The sequence below is a fragment of the Tympanuchus pallidicinctus genome, unplaced genomic scaffold (genome assembly GCF_026119805.1).
Source record: "Tympanuchus pallidicinctus isolate F22 unplaced genomic scaffold, pur_lepc_1.0 scaffold21, whole genome shotgun sequence".
Taxonomy (NCBI): domain Eukaryota; kingdom Metazoa; phylum Chordata; class Aves; order Galliformes; family Phasianidae; genus Tympanuchus; species Tympanuchus pallidicinctus.
In genome coordinates, this window is record NW_026294733.1 from 9,022,886 (window position 1) to 9,044,649 (window position 21,764).

At 42.8% G+C, this 21,764-nt stretch overlaps 1 protein-coding gene across 3 annotated transcripts in view; it reads right to left on the reverse strand.

Annotated features, from left to right (window-relative positions):
* The window catches only part of SLIT3 (slit guidance ligand 3), a 474,748-nt gene that overhangs the window by 197,441 nt on the left and 255,543 nt on the right, over positions 1 to 21,764 (reverse strand). For all 3 annotated transcript variants that reach the window (XM_052684870.1, XM_052684871.1, XM_052684872.1), the window contains one exon: positions 4,363 to 4,434. In XM_052684870.1, the coding sequence (XP_052540830.1) occupies positions 4,363 to 4,434 (72 nt within the window). The remainder of the gene's footprint in view (positions 1 to 4,362; positions 4,435 to 21,764) is intronic.

Here is a 21,764-nt window from a genome sequence, read left to right on the forward strand (position 1 = left end):
CTTATTCATTTAAGATCAAATATTTAGGGCTCACTTGGAATTTAAGGCGCGGTTTCAAACTGTTGCTGGCATTTGGATGACTGCGTCCAAACTTCTTCAGTTTTACCTGTAGGCGAATCATCACGATTTTTCCCACTGCACTGCCCAGAGTTGACTGATGGATTCCTACAAGCACGGTTTGTTGCTATGGTCTCTTAAAGGCCCATTCACTTCAAAAAGCAAGTGAAATTTTGGGAAAGTGATTTTTCAGACTATGGAAGACATAAAGGACCCAAAACATTGCGACTGACAACAAGTAAAACTCCAAGATCCTCTGTACTAGCTCCGTCCAGCAAGCACTTATTTGTCTTCTTTAATAAAACTGTGTCATCAATCCTCTTCAGATTAGCTCTTGCTCTAGTAATATTTTTTGGTTTGTGATTTTTTTTTTTTGCTGAAGAACTGCAATGAAAAAGCATGTTCAGACTCGAGTCCTTTTTAGCAGTCATCATAAAGCAGGAAAAACAACAGCTTTTACAGTACAAAACCAGGAAAACACTCCAGGTAAATTGTCAACAATGACTCATAATTCCTTCTATCCTGCTCACATAGCACTACTACTGTGTCACCACACTGTTTTCAAGCCATTCCAGTGAGGACAAACAACAAGAAATAAATTAAAAGTTGGTGGTTTTTGTTTTTTGTGTTTTTTTGCTAAATTGAGTTCTGTATCTTACTGAGAAATGGATCCTAATAACCATGTATTGCTCAGCATTTCCAGCCTAATGATAGCATGGCCATTTGCTCAGTCTTAATGGCTCATTCAGTTTGACCGGGCTTTCTGAACCACCCAGAAATTACTTCCTTTTATCCACAAATCCAATAGGACTGAAGGGGAAGTTCTGAATTCTGGAAGAGTTTTATCTTTTATGCATGGTAACACTGAACATTTGGATATGAAGATACAGAGAAACAAATTTCTAATCTATAAAGGACATACCTCACTGCCACATCCCGTAAGGAACACTGGGCAATTATTCTTTAAAAAAAATAATCTTAACTTGCTTACAGTTACACCAACAAACATTTCTCAACAACGCTGTTATTGCAGATATTGCCACAGGACACAACTAAGAACTGAACTCAGCAGAAAGTCTTCTTCTAAAACCAACACTTCAATTTCTGAAAGTTTCACACCAATTTTCTTCAACTTTTCTGCAGGCTATTATGTTAATTAATAACTTGTGTCCCTCCTTCTACATGCTGCTGCTGTTTGTTGGCTGCACGCACCTTCTTTTCTGTGTGAATGTGAGAACAAACCCAGTGAAGTATGTTTAACCCTATTACTGTAAGGAGGAAAAGGAGGGATGTCAACAGGAGAAATCCCTACTTGTCAACATACTGGAAACAAAGCCTTTGTGGGGAGCTACACAGAAGATCTGATGCAAAAAGGAATAAAACCAGCCCCTATCCACAACTATGAAGAAACGTTTAAGTCAGCGTGTCGGTTGAGCACCATTTCTCAGACATCATCTTCACCTTGCTGCAGAGGCAAAGCCAACCGCAGAAAGCACAAAGCATTTCATTGCAACATTTTCACAGCTTTTTAATCCCCAACTCACAGTCACCAATAACACTTAGCATGTGTGTTATGGGCTACATAGGTCAGACCCCAGGATCAGAGACACCTTTTGGGACCTCTGAAACACTGAAGCTCACAGAGATGTGATCAGAACAGTGCTAGCGTGGGGCGCCAGTACCTGGCCCTAACCCAGCATTCAGGTGAAGTCAGCAGCCATGCCCTGTTTAAAGTACTGAAATTAGTCATGAATTTCTGAATCTCTGCCTCAGTACTATTTGTTGATAAAGGAACTTAGAACACAGGAAAAAATACGATAGAAGCTGTAAGTGAAGACTGCTTGCTTGAGAAGTGGAAATAAATAAAATGGACCACAGAGCGCTCTCTATTTTAAAGGAAAAATGCAATTTCCTTCTGTTGCTACATTTACCAAATCACTAAGATCCTTACAGTCATGTTTTCTGAGGAATTCAAGTTGAGTGAGAAGTTTAAACTGGAAACCAAAGTGCTCTTAAAGGTGTTAATGTATTTTCTGGGTAACACGATGCATTTTAGCTCTTCCCCAGGTAATCTACAGAATTGCAGAATTCTGCAGACAGGCAGGAATGCAGAGAAAAGGTGCAGAAATGTGTTTGATATCATAAAGGTCACATGATTTCAGGAAGATAAAGAAGTAAATAATTGGGTGCCCTTGCAAACTGCTCAGACAGATAACTTTTCTTTTTTTTTTTTTTTGTGCCAGAATGATATTTTCTACGTATTGCATTATGAGTCAAAATATTTCTCCATAAAATACAGTGGCAAGCTCTTCTCTGAAATGTTATCTTGATGCCTTTTGGTTTCGCTTGATGATATTCTTTGATGGCTCAAATTGCTCTAATTTTTTAGCATTTATGTCTGTTTTACAACTGAAGATGTGATATCCTCTAGTGCATTAGGCAAATGTCTTTTGCTAGAGATTTAAATGCCTTGGGAAAAAAAATACAACACTTCAAATTAAGTTTGAAGTATTCTACTCAAATTTTGTGACTGAGAAAAATAACTAGATACTATCAATCTATTTTCTCATCTTATTTAGAATGAGATTGATTTTTCCTGTAGCAGTATGTGTGTGCTGAAAATTAAAGATGCATTCAAGATCTGACGATGATGTATTTTATACAGTAGACAGAAAGCCTTCTCTTCTCCCACCCACAAGTATATGGTATAGAAGTAGCCAATTGCAAACAGAGGAGTAAATAAACTAACTTGACATCCCAGGGAGAAGGAATGTGTTCCCAGCAATTATTTCAGAGCCTACAGAACTTGGTGTAGTATGAATAAAGGTTCCAAGTACCGCCCAGCCTGTTATAGTAGAGTTCTAGCACAGGCTGCTGTCAGTGGAGGACTGATTCGCCCTTCGTGGGTATGGAAAAGCAGTCCATCACAACAAACAAACAAATGAGCAGATTTTTTTTCTTCCTTTCATTCTATGACATAGGCAGGTAAAGCTTTATTCATTGCTTTTAACTCACTGCTTTTCCTTTAAAAGGGCTGCTAATATAGAATTTGAACGATACTCCTCAGGTCCTCCTGTTATCTTGATATGAGCACCAGACAGTCTCTGACTGATAAAGATGTCCCAGCCTGGGAGAGCGGGACCACAGGCACTGGGGCTGTTATGGCAGACAGGCACGGACACAGCTCCCCAGTACAGCAGCAAATGAACCCACATCTGCTGGCACTGAAAGCAGAAATCATTCTTTGAGCCTCTATCCATGGCGGCCAGAGCCCATGGGGCAAAATTCCCTTTATTATCCTACAGACATTCCAGAGAGCTTTGGTGCACTGCACAGTGCCATCACTACGGCCTTAGTGCTGCTGGTACACGGCAGCCACGGGCACTGTGCCGGCCCTGGTGCCTGCAGGTGCCAGGTCTATGCGAGGCACACACCTTAACCCCCCTGCTATCTCGTCCCACTTAAGGGCAGTGCTGGCAGCAGTCTGAGCAGTCTTCCCCACAGCATTAGGCACAGGCCGTTTGGCTCTGGGGCAGCACCAGCATCACTCTGATGGAAGGGTCTGACCCGAGGAGTGCTCCTGTCCCCCTGCCCCAGCTTCCATCCCTTGTGCCTCAGGACTGGGCGCTCTCTGGCATTAACACTTTCAGCTTTGCAGCATTAACTTTCAGAAAAGCCTTTATCCATGCCTGTGCTCAAACTGTACTGCAGAAGAGGTCTCTATGTGAACAAGTACCTGTTAACAACGAGCAAGTTACCTGATCGGTACAGAGCTCTGGTAACGCAGGGTTTCGCATGACAACAGCGCTATAAATCTCATGCTTTTTCTCTGACAGAGGCGGATTTCGTTGTCAAATCTTTTTTGTTTTTTCCTTTTTTTTTTTTCCTTTTTCTGTTCGCAGCTTTAGCAGTCAACGTGTAAAGTTTGCGGCAGCCCCGAGCTCGGCGTGCCTGTATTTCAGCCCTCGGAGCAGGGTCCTCCCCAGAAGCCGACGCCAGCACCGAGCGACCCAACCGAGCCCCCGCCATCCTCCCTCCCGCACACCGACCCCTTTCAGCAGCTATTTGTCCGTGTCCGCTGTCAGACACCGCTCCACGCGAACCCGTCCCCCCCACCCGGCCCCGGCCCCGCGTCCCCCGGGCCGCCGCGGAGCGCTCCGACCGCCGGCGCGGTGCCGCGGTGCCGCCCGTTGCGGTGCCGCTCCGCTCCCCGCGCTGCGGCCGCCCCAGCCCGCTCCCCCAGCACTGCAGCACTAACAGCCCCCCCCCTTCTCCCCCCCGGCGCCCCGCACAGCCCCAACTCACAGGATCTCCAAGTCGCGCAGGGCGCGGAAAGCTCCATCCTCGATGCAGCTGATCTGGTTGTTGTCCAGCTGCCTGCGGAGAGGAAGGGAGAGGGTGAGGGAGGGCAGAGCCGCCCGGAGCGGGGCCGGGTGTCCCCGAGGCGGTGCGGGGCTCTGTGGCTGTGCCAGCGCTGCACGCTGCGCCGGAGCCTGGCAGGTCTCAGTAAATATTAATTGCGCCTTTTTTTTTTTTTTTTTTTTTTTTTTTTTTTTAAAGGCAGAAGGGAGTAATTTCATTACATTAGGGCATCCAATCCATTATGAGCTTTTACCGTCATGTCAGTGAAACAATTTCATTAAGCTAAAGGCCTGTAAATCATTGGAGGTCACCGGGCTGCCCTCCGTGACCTCCCACAATGCCTTTTCTTCTTTTACTGGAAGTTGGAGTCCTCTGTCCTGACAGTACTAAATCTCTCCGCTTTATCTGCCCGAGAGCCGTGAGAGCGAACAGGGAATACACCAGTTCCAAATTAGACTCAACTAATCTAATTTTATAGTCTTTTTATTATTCTAAGCACCAAATGTCTGTGGTGGTTCGATGCCTCCGCGCATTGTTACCGGTCCCATCTGGTAGCCCATTCTATTGAAAGATGTCTGAGCGAATGCAAAGCCTGCCTAACCGCATCAGGGAGCGCGGCCGCGACACGGAGCATCCGCGCACGGACACTCACAGCACCACGCTGCTTCCTAATGTCTCATTTAATATCTGGAGTGCGGGCTTCTCCCATTTGTTTCCCTGCACGTGCACATGCATTACAATAGGTGGGGATGCAGCGGTACAGGTACATCTGCCTCTCTTGTTAGAAAATTACAGTTGTAAGTGGTAATCTAAAATTTAGCGCTTACATTTTCAGACATCTGATCTCTTGAATGTTACACCTACAGAAATACACCTGCGTACCTACTCACGTGGAAGCATAATGCCTGCACCTCAGACAAAAACTGGAGCACACTCTTGGCTCTGTTTGCTCTGAGTCACACTGAGTGACCCAGGTGTGTCCAGGTGAAGACCAAAGAGAAGTTGCCCTTGGTCTGGTCCCAATGAACATCGGGATTTTTATGATTTCAGTGCATGAAGTATCACACAAGGTCTGCTAAAAAGTATAGCAAGCATAAAGGCAGCTAAGGTTTCTCATTGCTCTCGTATCTTTGGAGAACATGCTGAATTTGGCAAAACTTCCAGCAATATCTCCTATACCAACATACACCAGGATGTAAAATCATCCAGAAAGGATTCTGTAGCATGACAGTTCATGCATTTTTTAAATATATATTTATGTAATTGCATACATATTTATTTATGTTCTCTCTGCCTCTCCCACCACCCCACCAAGGTGACAACAGCTATGTGCATCCGACTGCTGAGATAACCAAGTGGCTGCTGAGTGACTTCTTCCAAGATCGCTGTTTAATTGAGTGGGTCGTTAGCATTTTTTTGCTCAGTTGGAAAGAATGGTGGATTTCAGGAGGAATAAACTTAGGATGAGTTAAATATAATTCTGGTTGCATGACTAAGTACTTTACACTTCAGTTGGCTTTATTAAGCATACTTTATTAAGCATAAAGCTGGCACATGCTAGAAAGATGAAGAGAAAGCAGGAGCAATTTGAGAAACACCTCTCTATTTCTTTCTACAAGAAGTATTGTATATTGCCTATTTTTATTTGAGTTACACTGTAATATTGATTTTTCTGCCAGATACACTAAAACAAGCAAATAAACCCAGCATGCTACTCACAGGGCCTTCTATTAAAAAGCTTCATACGCTGTGCATTGCCTTCCTAAAAAATGCTCCTCTCATAGATTGATTTTTGTTGAAAAAGCACAATAACCTTAATCACGTTTCTATAGGTCCAGTCACGCTAATGCTAACAATGAAGTTTAGCCTATGTAAATAATCCACAGGACTACTGTAAGGGAAACCTCTAGATACAGCAGAATACCTGAACGTAGCAGGATGCTCAGTAAATTAGGAAAATACTCATTATAGATGTCACTTGATACTCAGTGCAGCCTGGTTCTTCTACACCATGAATTAAATCTATGTCTCTGGGAGGCACCCACGTGTGTAATGCTCCCTGTGAGCAGAGGGCTCCTGACTCCTGACACCCACTACGACCAAGCACTCAGTTCTGTGCTTAACTTTAAGCATGAGAATTTCTTCCTGGAAGGAAAAGATTAAAGATATTAGTTGTCTTGAAATTAAGCATGTCTCTGTTTAAGACCCTTTACCTCCTAATGCATTTGTCTGTTCGTAAAAGTAGAAATTCAATTTCTTTGCGTGCACATAGCAGCCTGTGAGAGGCTGAGCAGAGACTGCAGATTTTAGAGTTCAGAATCTGAACAATGGCTTCCTACCAAGACAACATGTTAGTTCAAAGTTTGGGAAAAACCTCACGTACAGCCCTACAGAAAGCCAAAGCTGGGTGTTCAGCATATCCTTGTATATCCATGAAGGCAGAATAAAATGCACATGACATGGGCCAGCAGCCAGACTGCATACTCAAGCTGGGTTTGCTGTGCTCTTCAATGCCCAGAGCAGAGTGTTCAACATCCACTGAGAAGAACCGATGATATGCAGAGAATGTAGAAATTCAACTTCAGAAAAATGTGAAATTCAGCATTCAAGAGCAGCTGGACATGCATTTCCTTGAGGCCTGTGCAACACCACTCCTGTTTCCTCATTGCTGCCTTCTGCATGGGCACTCACCCCTCCCAAGCACCACATTACAGAGACTGGGTCAGCTCTCGGGTCTCATAGACATTGAAAAAATGGTCTCAGCCAGCAGAAGCATTTATTCAGATTTAAACATTACTTCCATTTGTCAGAGCTCTTACTCTCTATAGAATAATTTTGTCTCTTCAGTATTTGTCATGTATGCAGTGGTGTACTGTGGTGGCCAAAAAGAGAAGCCAGATGAAACTAGCTCAGATTTTAGTCACCATTTTTCATTGGACAAGGTTAAGTTCTGTACTTTTGCTCACTTCCTGCCTTTTGCAGGAATCCAGCTCTCATCTCAGGCTCTATCTATAACTACCAAGTCATTCAACTACCTCTGAAGGAAACACCTGTTCTCATGTTCAAAAAGTGTTAGAAGAGTGCGTGCAATGAATGAAGACACAAAGACGGAGCTGTGAGAGACAGCCAGACAGCACGGCTGGGATGGCTTGGTAGGAAGCCGTTGTTATTGCTGCGAGGCAGGGGATGAACAAGAAAACATGGCCAAACTTTGTGCTTCCAAGTTTTTGCTGGGTTAGATGGATCTGTAACATTTTTCTGGGTGAAATCACGTGTTTGGGTGCCTGTGCTGAACCTCTCACACATGAAGCCCAGTGCTGGGATCCTGGCAGGCCAGCACACACACAGCTCCCCAACCTGAGCCCAGCAGGGGCAAATGGGCAGCAGGCAGTGCAACAGCTACAAAGAACAATGCTAGGAAACCCCAGAGAGGGGAGCAAACACATAGGAAGGAAAACATTTAGAGGGCACGTGGGGTTTACATGACATGTGACGTAAATGCTTGCAAATAATGCTGGAACGTATAAAATGGTCTAGAGAAAAAGGCTCCTTTCATCTGGTAGAGATACAATAATAATGGCATGTGTATCCAGCTTCATGACTACTCATGCTCATCTCTGTATCTATTAAAAATTATGATAACCACATGACTAAATTACATGCAATAAATCATTATCTATGCTTAAAATTCATATTCCAGAGGAGAAAAAAGAAAAAGATTTAAAGCTAAAAATGAGACATCACCACTCCATGAAATGGAAAGTAACGTTGCACCCATTTCTTTCACAAGATGCTCTGTGGTTTAGGTAAGCCTCTGCTCTAACTGATAAAATACCATTTCCCTGTGTAACACTCTGGCTTAGCCATTTAGATTTGAATGTTATCTCTCATACTGAAGAGTTACATTTCAAATAACATTTGGAAGGAACAGGGTTTTACAATGCTGATATTATTTTTGCCAATTGAAACAATCCTTTAAATAGGAAGATTTAGAATTTTTGCTCCCAACAATAAGAGCATTTAGATTTCAAATGCCTTTGAGAGAGAAAAGTCAACAACGAAGATACAGTAATTTTTATCATGGTACTGAATTTAAAAAGCAACAACAAACAATCCAAACTGCAATAAAATATTAAAGATTTGAATTAATGCAGCAAAAACATCCCAAACTGAAATTATCTCATCTTTTACTAACATTGAAAGTCAGTTAATGCTTAAAAATCATAGAATCATAGCATCACTACGGCTGGAAAAGACCTGTAAGATCATCCAGTCCAACCATCCACTTATCACCAACATTTCCCACTAGAAGTCCACACAGATGTGTACCTAGCAGCTGTTACTCATGTAATACCAGGTAACCTAACATGGTGTTTCTTCAGCAGTTTGCCATACTCTGATACCTGGAGACATCCTTCAAGTACCAAACACTAAACATCCCAACAGTGAGAGGTGAGATCAGTGTTTTCTACTTCATTTCAGCTTGGGTTACTTTTTGTTGGCTGGTTAGTTGTTTTCTTTCTGATGCACTGCAGAGATCAAGCGCTCATCTTGTTTTTAATTACATCGTGACAGTAATTTAATTAATATAACTTCTTTGTATGTTTTCTCCAGAATCTAGTTAACTTTTAAATAAAAGCCCACTTTAACCCGCAGAGTTACAGAGTTTTAATTTTATAAAAGCTTACTTGCATTAGAAAAATACCTTTCAGATGCTTTTGTTTATCATATTTGAGATGTTTACCATACAAAGAAGTGCTGTAGAATACTTGTGTTTTTCAGAAAGTTCTTTGTCACGGATGGGAGATTACGACTGTTCTACGTACCTGCTGTTCTAGATCTGAGCTTCAGCATTTCCCAGTTAGTAAAATACTATATTGCACATTTATCCAGGAGTATCCATGTTAAACATACCACCCTGCAAACATATTTAAAACGGATGACTTTTCAATAGCCACTTCAGCAGAATTTAAATCCACTGCAACATACAGAATTGTAGTTGGAAAAGAATTGGATTTTGTTAATTAAGTCTCCAATGGAGCCTCAGTTTGGACAACATTTTCCCCTCAGTTTTTCCATTTCTTTTCTAATAAAAACTGCCCAGTCTATGCAAACACTGTAGAAGTTGTACCCTAGCTATATATAGTTATACTACCTAATTGGTAGTATTCAATAAACGGTAAGAATTAGAAGGGTGCTCTATGACGTTTAGTGCCCAGTATTCAAGGTATTCCTTACATGAATACCTGAGAATGCCAAAAATTGAAACAAGTGACCTGATAAACGTAGGTAAAATTTCTCCCATACCAAACTAAAGGACTGCTCCTTCAGCTGATAATGAAGCACTACAAATGGTAACAGATGCTACTCTGAACTAATATTGAATTTGAATTAAATTGGCATAAAGTTATTTGAAAGCCACTTCTAGTGCATTTTTCATTTATAATTTGTACTCTTCACTGAAGCATTACTAGAATAATTTTATAAAAGCTTACTTGCATTAGAAAAATAAAAGAATTGCTACATTAAGTTCAATGTTAACATAATTCTCAAGTGGAGTAAATTGGTGGTGCAGAACACAGAGGACAGAGCTGCAGTGCTCTGGTTGTGCCAACAGCTCTGGCTGAAGCACTGCACAGGCACAAGCCATGTGCATGGCAGCATCGGGCACAGGAACGGCTCTGGATGTCAGCCCTCCCACACACCTGTGTTGTGGGGCTGGTCAAGGAGGAAGGGCTGATGGGAGGAAGAACTGCTTATGAATATTTGCTCTGCAGGCTGTGCAGAAGAACAGGTATTTGTTCTAAGTTAATTATGTCAATTCACAATTCAAAATGTTGCTGTCCAAAACCAGTATTAGCTTAACGCAAACCCAGGATACGAACAAACAGGTTGAGCCCTGCCTTTTCCCACCAGGATAAGGGCACACAAACCAAGGTTTCCTTTCAGTACTGGGGGCTGTAGAACAATTTTTTTCCATTAAAAAACCCCTCCCTCTGGTTGCTCATGCAACAAATGGTGCATACCCAGCACACAAATGGCTGTCTCCATAGCAATTGGGGCAGGTTCCGTGTTTCCCTAGTTACTCCTGACTGATAACCATCTGTTGTTCTGCTCTGCCACAGCCCCAAAGGGGAGAAGGGGAAGAAATGAGGAAGATAAAATGGGTGTTAGAGAATATGAAAGTTATTTACTGCGGTAAATAAGGTTTGCAGTTACTTACATCTTTTTTTATTCTTGCTTTCAGTTGACAAGTATGGAGTACCGCACACAAAGAAAAGCTGTAACTCCAAAATGTTACCAATCATTCACCTTACAATTGTATTAGGAATATTAAAAGGAAACCACCTCATTAGAATGTTATTATGAAACTGTGGAAAATCTGGAACTAAAGCACTTAACGGAGAAAAAAATACCCAGAGAAATTTAATTTCAGTAATTAGTAGAAATGTATAATGTAAGAGCGTGGGGCTGAGGAGGTGAGGAGGTCAGCACCCCGACTGCTGTGCCTGGAGCAGGGTCCCTCTGCAGCTGCCTCAGCCCGCAGCATGGCCAGGAGCTCCCTCACCTCCTGGGGCCGTCACTGCTGAACCATGGGCCCCTCCTCCATCCTTGTGCCCAAGGGGGATGCAGGCCGCCCACATCCTTCTCGAGGATGGCAGCACCCTGGGGCAGGCCTGATGACCCTGAGGCATGCTGAGACAGGGATTATACACGGGATCAGTGTCTGCATAGGGCCACAGACATCATGGCACTGCTATGGATCTAGTGGTGCATTAGTCTGCTTGTTTTGCAGGAGCACAAACAAGCCTCCACAGGCTGCTGTTACAGCACATAGATACAGCAGCACGCCACTGTGCTGGGTTCTATTTTCTTTGAAACAGACTCTATGCATGTTCCATATAGCAACAAATCCATTACAGAACCAAAACTTTTAAAAACGAAAGACATGGGATGCTTCAATCCTCAATATAATATCAGTTGTCAGACAGACAAAGCTGTCTGGGGCTGTTTCTCCAGCAGGCCAGAGAACTGCAGGAACTCTGGAGAGCAGAGCAGCAAGGAGGGCTCTGGCTCCATGGGCTCTTCCCCATGGCACAAGGGATGCTCTGGGCACAGGGATGCACTGAGGGCTCCTGGCTGCACACCTCCGTCCCAGTGCAGGGAGGGGTGCCCATGTAAGTGGGATGCAGCAAAGCGAGGTGTTATAACAAGGTGCTTTCTGAAAATCATGTCGAATCTGCTGTTTGCTTGTTTACACATCCTTGTTATCAATAATTTACTAAATGCAGTTTTGAGAGGAAAACTAGGGCTCTCGTGCCTTTAAGAGGCTTAGATGTTTTTAGCAAACATGAAAATTACATGATGAGATAGCGGCTGTGGCAGAGAGCAAATGCAATAGACCTTAGCAATTAGGAGAAGGTAAACTCACTCAAGGCCCAGACACCAGAAGCACCTCTTATATGTGGTTAGGAAAATGACAGAGCACAAAGGAATCTTGACATTTGATCTCCAGACATCTGTCCCCTCTAATAACACATATTACATTAGATTAATTCTATCACCTTCAGTCATACAACATCTTGAGATGTCTTCTAGATCTTACACAAAAATCAGCAATAAGTAATGTCAGAACAGGGAGATGTGAGTAGAGACACAACAGTGTCGACCTTGTTCCATGGTTGGAAAATTTGGGCAAAGCAGCAAAAATTCTTGTGATTTGATAGCTTAATTTTAAATGTGAAACGAGTATAAAGACCTAGAGGATGAATATCCAAACAGGGAAACGTTGTTGCGTTTATGAACTGTGGAATCTCAGCATAACACACCAACAAATTTGTCAATCACATCTTTTATAACAAATCCTCTGGACTGCTGTTACAGAACATTTTGGTAAGAGATACTGGTTGATCCCAGTGCCTTCAAAGACAAAAAGTAGCCACCTGATTCCAGAGAGGGAAGAACAAATGTGAGCATCTAGGTGTCCCATCTTGAGTTTTGGGTGTTTTATTATTTATTACTGTATTTTGTCATAATTGAACTCAATATCTCAACATGCAGGAAGTACTACAGTAATAACTAACCCACAACCACTTGATCACAGTTTACCAATACCACATATTTCAAGATGCTGCATCAGTTTTAAATGACTCAGGTAGGGTCTTCCAGTCCTGATCCTGCATTGCACAAACTCCCAAGCTTCCTATGGGGCTATAAAAGGCAGGCTGCTTCATCTTTGTGAGGGCTTTGATTTTGGGATAAGCTGCACTTCAGGTGATGAGAATATGGGGGTGCTCTGTTTCCATTTTTGTTTGTTTTTAAGCTTTTTGTGCCTCCATCAGACACAGTCGTTGCTCACACTGATCAGACAACAGTAACTCTGTCTTTGAGGCATGAAAATTATTCTAGGTTGTAGGCCACTAAAAATACTCAAAGAAAAGTAAGAGCTTTTGATTACATTAAGACAGGGAACCACCTGGCTTAGCTGCAGCGTTCTTTTGCTCGCTGCCCACTTGTCTGGGCATTAGCAAAGTCAGAGGTTATGGGTTTTACTTGCAAGTGCTCCTAAATGGCTGAGGTCCAAAGGGAGCTCCAAATTCTGACTCCTCACTCTGATTACACCTTACTCTGTGATTCTCAGGCCTGCTGAAATAGAGGAAGACCCATGTGCATATGCAACTCTGCTCTTAGGTCCGTTGCTTTCTTACTGGTATAAAACAGCAATGGGTACTATAAAAATATTTGAGATTTGTTGTGTAGTAGTTGCTTCACTGCACACACAACTTCCTCATCCTCTGGCTTTAAGTGTCTTCCTTCCTAACTGTTAGTTCTTAGTGATGTACTTTACAAGTCAGATTCGTAGCTGACTTGCAATCAATGCTAAATCAGCATATGGGCAAGTTTAGGTGAGATGGTGCTAAATGTAGAAAACACATTAGAATTTATCCTGAAGCTTCTGAGCTTTCAAGGCATTTACATCAACTTCATGCTCTCTACTCGAGGCAATGAGTGCTCAGTGAAATTCCCACTGGAATTCATATTCAGGTCTGTTACCCTGGGTATGCTGATAAAGGTGCAAGCAAGCACTGAACTTGCTCCTTTGCTGTTGTTAGAAATTGAGCACTGTCTGCAAACACAACAATACAAAAAAGCCAGCACTCCTGAGCCAGAGATGTTCTGTCTCCAAAAAGCAGTGACTGAGGAAGAGGCTCCAGGACCTGGAGAGGCTGTGCTCCTCCTTACCCACAAGATAGCAGGGGAGTGCAGGAGGCTCTTGTCGCACAGACCCCAAAACATTAAGAATTTTTTTTCCGTGAAGGGGGTAAGCTATGAGCAACTGAAGGACGAAGAACATTTGACTGGAGGCTGCTCTGGGCTGTAACACTGTGCACATTCAGCTGTAACTGCTGGACTCTGCTCTCCAAACTCAAAAGCTCTTATTTCAGATATGTGTGTTGCCATGTCCTGTCTGCTTCACAGTGAGGTCCACAGGGGAGGAGACCTCATTTCTGTCTGCATCCAGAGCCTGACCAGGCCCACCTGACTCATTATCAGCAGTGCTGGAGTCCACTCACAAAAATGCAACATTCACTGGGCAGTGACATCTGAATTTAAAGATCTATCCATCTTTTTCCAGTACTGATCCAGGCTGAGATTAATCATCTCATGACACATGTAAAGAAGGTGTCACACAAAGTATGCCTTGGTGAGGTGTGCCCTCTGCTGCTACCCACTGCTTGGCCCAAATTCATCAAATCTGGAACATCTGTGCAACACCATCCCAGCAGCACAACAAACAAAAGCCTGGTTAACAGGGCATGTACAGAACAATAAAAGTTAAGCAACCAGTTTCTAGACAGAAAGAATGTTAAAGAAAAGCCAATCAAAAGGAAACCCGGAAAAGATGTTAAGAAAAGAAAGCAAATAAATGACCTGATATATTAAATGGGACCCAAAAATAATGTTGCTCTTACTCATCTTGGAACCCAGCAATCACATCAATTTTGAAATACTTAGCAAAGTGCTATGGAAATACACCGCAAACTGTATCATAGTTGACACAAAAAGCCATTTTGTTTTATCGTTTCCAAGCCAGCCAAATTTATGTCATCTGAGAAATGTGTATCACCCAGGGTAAGGACAACAATCCATCCTGCAGATTTATGTTTACAAGCACTTTAATAAATGTTCCTATTTGAACATCCATACAAACCATAAGCATCCAGTATGTTTGGAGCACTACGTTCAGTTTTTGTTAGCAGATCTTTAACTTCCACAGTAATGTTTAACCAAAGCAGTGTGGCACTACTATACATCCTGCAGGAGCAGGGCACAGAGCATATGTGACAAGCCTTCCACATATTCACTAGGGAGTGTTTCTTTCCTCCTGCAAGAAACCATAGGACTATTTATTTAATTCACTAAAGCAAATGGTATTCATCTATTTTTGGCATTTATGTGATCGCTGTAGTACTGGAGAGCCTCACTCTTTAATACATTTATTCATTCTCCCTGCAGACGCACAGCTGTCAGCAGCACAATGAGGTTTTATAAAATTTCAGGAACTGAGTGCACCGCTTCCACTTCCACTTACCTACATCATTTCTAAATTAAAATGTGCTTCCCCAGCCTCAGGACATGTAAAATACCAACCCAAAGGAGAGAATGGGGTAAGTTTCTATCAGAACTGCTGAATGTCACTTATTGCAATGGACAACTATTGATAATGTTACTATTGTTGCATACCAAACTGATATATAGGTAAAAATACGTCTAACAGCACTGACTTCTTACTTAATTGCAGTTCTTGAAAGTAAAAATACCCTCAAAAACCCTACTGATACCTGGTATCATCCTGCACACTTGGTTCTTGGATAGAATGGAAAAGTAGCCAGGTAAAGAAGCCTTGCTCCTAGATTTCCTGCTGGATTCCTGTTAGCCAGGAGAAATGAACTGCTGGGCAACAAATAGAGGGCTTAATTCCACCTTGCAGGACGCTCTGGTAAGTTGACTTTAAAGTCAGCATTTGACTACGAATGCACGAGCAGAAATGTGAAAGCTATTCAATTAAAACCAGCAAAGTCAGAATAATAAGACAACCATCCTTCATTCAAATTTTAAAAGGTGATGGTTTATCATTGAAAAGATAGTCAGCACATCAAACTCATTTTTACAGCTTTTTAAAAATTTCCCTAGAAGTTACAGACTTCAGCCTTTTTGTCTGAACATAGGCTAGTTGTTGTGTGCTTCTTTTAAAGAAAAATATTTCATTTTAAAAAGTAATCACATCAACCTCCAGGTCACATTAGACATTGTGATTTCTTAAAAATAAATGGCTGCATGTCTAAGCTGTTCACTCACATAAGTAGCCTCTGAATAATGATTCTAGAAAGCCAACAAAACTGAAGTCATGAACAGAGACCTAAAAGTAAACTTGATCCATTCAAACTTTGAAACATTTGTGCTGAGTGGCATGGTTTGTGTTGTTTTTTTTTCCTCCTGATTGTAATCCATAAATCTGTTCATAGCAGACAGCTGCTTCCTCTGCCAGGACTGCAGCAACAAGAAGGAAATCTTGTGCAAGACAGCTTTCACTCTTAAGTAACATCAGACAGCAGTTTGGGATGAAATGAGCATACCATTGCCTTAACTGACCCCTTAAAAAATCTCAAACATCTAATTCACTTTGAAAAGTGAAAGCACTTACACAAAACAGAGAAGACCAAGCTTTCTCCCTCACAATCAAAGCAACGCATCTTCTATAAGTAGGTAAAGAGGGTACCTGCACAACCCTGGCTCCACTGCACCTCTCCCATCCTTCTCAGTCACTCCTGAGTGCTGCACACCCACTTGTGACAGCCTGCTGCAGGCCCCTCAGTAACCCCTAGTGACGCCCACCAGCTGCTGCACGAAGACTGGAAGAGTCACGGCTCCCAGCAGCCTGCAGCACAACGCTGAGAGCTAAAAGCAAGCAGCATCCCTCCCCCCCCCAATATACCCCACCACCAAAACTGCTCAGCCAAATGCGAGCCCTGGGTTTCAGGGAACCAACCCACAAAACCTTGCAGCAGCCACCTTCCAGCCAAGCCTGGCTTTAAAGGCAGGACGGAACACAGCTGATGCTACACAGGAGCTGAGCTGAAGTATATAAATAAAATGCAAAGGAAAGCAAAGGTAAAACTTGTGTATGGGGCTACGAAGGGGCCACAAAAGTAGAAAGAACTCAACCTCTTTCTAATACTGCCTCTCATGGCTGAAGGATCCTTTTACTACTACACGTCACATGAAACTGTTTTTAATATGCACAAAAAATGGCAGGGTTGGCTGCACTGAGAAGTGGACTGGGCATGGGAATGCTGCAGGAATGCTGCAGGACTGAGCACAAACCCTCTGCATGTACAGCCCTCATGCACCACGCCAGAGCTCTATGGGAGCACGTTAAGTTATCTGCTTAAATGAGAGTTAATTTATGACTTCTTTTTCTAGGGAAAAGAATCATTTTGTATTCTGGTCTGATTGTATCGTGGCTGCCTTATAAGCACCTTTTGACAGACAGGATATTGAGATGGAATTATAAAGTGAAATAATCCCGATCACTGTTGAACGTCTCATGTTCCTTCCAAAGGAGGTCTGAGATCCTCACTTCCTCTGGTAAAACAAAAGAAAGGAAGAACTCCAGGTGTGAAACTAATGAACAAGAGCTGTGTGCACATTACCTCAGAGTTACAGCTCTGCTGTTGGAAACCAATTGAAAAAATAACTCCAAAGAGTACGGAGAACTGGAGTGGAGTTTACTTCCGTATGAAGACAGAATTCTCTCATTTGTTCCTCTGACATTTATGGAACTAGCAAAGGATAAACAAAAGCAAAATTAGATCCCACGGGCTTTTGTTAGGAAAAAATAGTAGAGGAGAATGGCATTCTGTGGCAAAAATCAGCTGTGCAAATGGGACCATCATCTCAGGGCCGTTCCCAGTGCTGCTAGCCTACTTTTTTCCATCTGATCTTAAATAAAACAATTTTTATTGTTACCTACCTCAGAGGTATTTCATTAAGGCTAATATCAGATCTAAACCTAGACAACCAACATTACATTATTTCTATTAACCTCCAAACCCATTTGAGTGTCTGAGGATTCCTTCTATGCTTCGTTCAAGCTAGATCCCTATTTTACATTGGACATATTGAAAACACTGCAGATCCCAAGCACAAAAGCTTTTTAAAAAATTAAATAAAAGAAGAATCCTCCACTGGATCTCCACGATATCCATGCATGCGCAACCTGATCTAGCGTAGGGGTCCTTGTTCACTGCAGGGCATTGGACTGGATGACCTTTAAAGGACTCTTCCAACTCAAACGATTCTATGATTCAATGTGATTTACACAATCTCAGCTGCACACGCCCATGCATCAATACCTGCTGTATAAACACGGTAAACATATGTTCACCCCCCCCCCCCCCAAAAAAAAAATAAAAAATTAAAAGTCTGTAATTATGCCATTACAGTTGTTTTGTTTTCCTCCAAAAACGTTTTCCTTTCAAGGCACAACAATCTCAGACTGAACTGAACTGCAGATGGCTTTGTTTTCCTAAGGCCCCTTTATCTCATGGATCCACCCAAGTGCACTACGTGAACGGTGAAGCCGCGTATCAGACTAAACGAGAAGCATAAGCATTCCCTTCTGAGCTTCCTATATGGCAAGAAATTGCACAGGCACTGCTGTTGTTTGCAGCCCTAGCCTGCTTGCACACAGGGGCTGCAGTGGGGGAAGCTGTGACTGCAGCACAGCAGCAGCCATGCTGGGGTAGGGGGAGCATGCATCTCATTCCATGGCCAAGGAGGAGCGGGGCCTCTATTTCCCTGATCAATTACTGGAATTAATTTTTGAACCTAAGTCAAAGCCTCCTGGGGAAAACAAGAATTCATCGACTAGTTTGCATCAGGTTTTCATCACTGAAATTTACACAATTTGAAATAACATCCGTATTATCCAGAAAACTAATGCGGGAGCTTTAAGAATTAAGGGAGTTTTATTCACCCGGAAAGGTACAATAAATCCGTGAGTACTTTTGCCTGTTTACAGATGAAAAATCAAAACTTAATCCCAACGAATTGGTAAAACAGCTTCAGAGCAGGGACACGTGCAGCATCTCTGTCTCAAAACCCAAACCATTGCCTCTCCCACCAACTGCAAGCAGCAGCCCGGCGCTCCTTGTCCTGCACAGGAGGGCTCCTGCAGCAGCAGCCCTGCCCTCCCTGCACCAAAACTTGTGCTGGGTGGAGAGGGGAAGAAGACTCAGATTGTGGCTTCACCTTCCGTCTGACTGGAAGGGTCAAGAGGAGAATGCAAACTTTATTCTGGTGGTGGATGGTATTCAGAGCCCCCATTTATTCATGGGTGCTGCCCTGCAATGCTGTTGCTGTGCTGCTCTGGCTTAGAGACGACACGCTCTGACCCCGCTGTGCCCAGCACTGCACCAGAATAACTCAACACAAAAGGTTTGCATTAAATGTAATGAAGCAGATGACAAAATCAATAAACCTGGAGTGGTGCGGCTATCATAAAAATGATGTAAATTCAGAGTTCACAGTGGTTATGAAGCTATTTAGGATTATAATTAAAACCAGCACTTTTTTTTTTTTCTTTTTTTTTTCAGAATAAAAGCTCCTTTGACAATCATAGATGAATGCTACAGGAAATTTTCAACAAATGCATTCAGAATTAAGAAATGGCACAAAGACAGCATAAATTACCCAAAGATAAACTGTAGGTGTAGGCTAGCCTAAACAAGTACAAAATAAAGAAAATTTGATTTTCATCCTTTTTCAACTGATGTCACAAGCCATTTTAATCAAGTTTTATATCAAAAGGACAGTAAGAATGCCACATAGCCCGCTTTTAAATCGTGGTATTTTCTGGAGTTAATTTCTGTCAAAGAGACTTCTACAAGAGCATTAAAACAAAAAAGGGCCAAATCTGCTATCCATTATTCTCCATCAGAAAGCAGCACTGCAGCACGGGTGCTGTGTCAAAAATGTATCTATGCTTATTAGGATGAAGAACAACAAGTTCAGAAAACGGCGCGCAGTGCTCAGCAAAGTGTGCTTCATCCCTGCAAGCATCCACAGCCACATCGGCTTTTGGTGGCTGACCCCAGCCCTGATCACAGACCTCACTCTGGCTCAGGGCTGAGCCTGAGCTCCTCATACAGCAGCAAGGAGCTCGATCCCGCTGCTGGGCCGTGGGCACAGCTTTGCTGGTGGCTGCCACATGGAGCCCTGCTGCTGCTGAGCCACCTGCAGCACTGCGAGACCAACCGCTGCAGGAGAAGGCAATGCAGTACAGAACACAAAGCATTGGAATGACCGGAACTGAATCTGAAGTAGATTCTGCTCCGCTTAGGTCTGTATGGTACGCTTGTCTGTCCTGTGGGCAGCATTAGGATTTTACCATATGAAGAAGGAAAGGCGCAGCCTTCAGATGATGTTTAAAACACATTTCTCAAAAATAAAAAATAAGATTGCTATTTATGCTTGTCTGAAGCTGATAAGGAATAATTAAGCATCTGCGCTTTGCCTAAAATTGATGTCTGTTACAGTGAAAATGCTGCACACAAAAGTAGAGTGAATCGAAATGACATGCAGCTGTATTGGAGGTGTTCAGCTCTGATTATCATCAAAATATTCATTTTTGAAAAATATTAAATATCATCATGTTAAATGCCATCAATTAAATGCCATTTCCTAGGCTGTGATGTACCATAGGCTTATGTACTTCTATTTTATCACTAGAGCACACTTAAGAGGTATTTCAGCTTTTATTTATCTGGCATTTTACTAAGGGGAAACAACCTTTAGAGTGTGGAAATTTGTTTCTTGGGAGTGACACTTTGGGTTTCAGCATTGTTGGTGAGAGATCCCTCATGGCTGCTCAAATCACGACTGTGGGCATCCACAGAACAAAGACACCTGAACTGCAATGGCACAGCAGAACAGAGTCGACAGCCAGCCCACCTAATGCAGGTGTTTTCATTTACAAAACATCGCTGGTGTGTTTTCCAATCTGTGAAATCAATCTCAAGTGAGGTACAAATGGTAGTTTAGCGCATTCAACAGATTTCAGATCATTCTGTGCTCGTGCGCCCACCTGGTGTTTTATTTATTAGCTAGAGACATGGGAAAGGGATTACATAACCTAAAATGTGTTTTAAAAAATGCAAGCTTGGTCTGATCACACTACCAAACGCAACATACGTTTAAATACTTCATGAAATGGATCTGGAGCTTTCCAGTGTTGATCAGGAGTGTTGCAGAGCTTGCAGCTTATTGCTCTGCAGACATTTCTTCCATTGCGCCTTTGTACACTTGGGACCATCTCAAATTCTTCAGGAGCAGGGAAAGCACAGCATTCCCCTGGGCAGCCCTGCTCTCAGGAGTTTCCTGCAGTGTGGGACTGGCCCCTGCAGCTCAACACATGGAGAGATGACCAAGCACTGCTGCAGAGCCTGCACAGAAATGGTCTCTCACAAGTGAAATAACACACCAGGTCCAAGACTACTGCCAAACCAGCACCTCTTCGTACCAGCAAACAGTGCAAAAACCCCACAAAACTTCTCCCCAGGAGGCAATTCTGAAGAATGATGAGCCCTTACGGTGTGAAAAGAGATGCTAGCAAATGTGCCAAGATTGTAACGGCACTTGGAAAAAATAATACTGCTTGGCCATCGCAATATTCTGGTAGAAAGCACAGCTATTTAGAAGGCACTCTTTAGAAGCAGCTTTGATGCCTCTGATGTAAATGGGACAGGACGGGCAGTACGGCAGCTTCAGCTGGGGACTGACACAGCAGTGCACAGATTCTCTTCACTTTTTGCCTCCAAGTTTTACTATAACGTAGGACAAGAGAACTTATTTAGAAAGATCAGGGTAGGTAGATTTTAAAGGTTAGTGATTCAGAATGGAATAAGCTGGAAGAGAGGAAAGCCCTGTGTGTCAAGCTGCCCTCAGGCAGTACAGCGAGCAGCAGCTCCCCAAGCAAAACTGCTAGCAGCCGGGGTCAGTCCCTGCAAAGACGGGCACAGCCCTGGGGACACAAGGCCTGCCTGAGGATGGCCCTGTGCATGGGACTGAGCAGAGATAAACATCGTGAGCACAAAGCATCCCAACTCAGAATCTCTGCTTGGTTGGTTTTGCATATCTCACCTTAAGTGCATGCTGCATTGTGGAGCGAACATGCGCGTGCATTTCAATCAATCATATCTTTTAAATGAGATAATTGTGAAATATATGCATTTTGCATTCATTATAAGGGGTAGAACAGATGGCAAAGGCTCAATCTAATC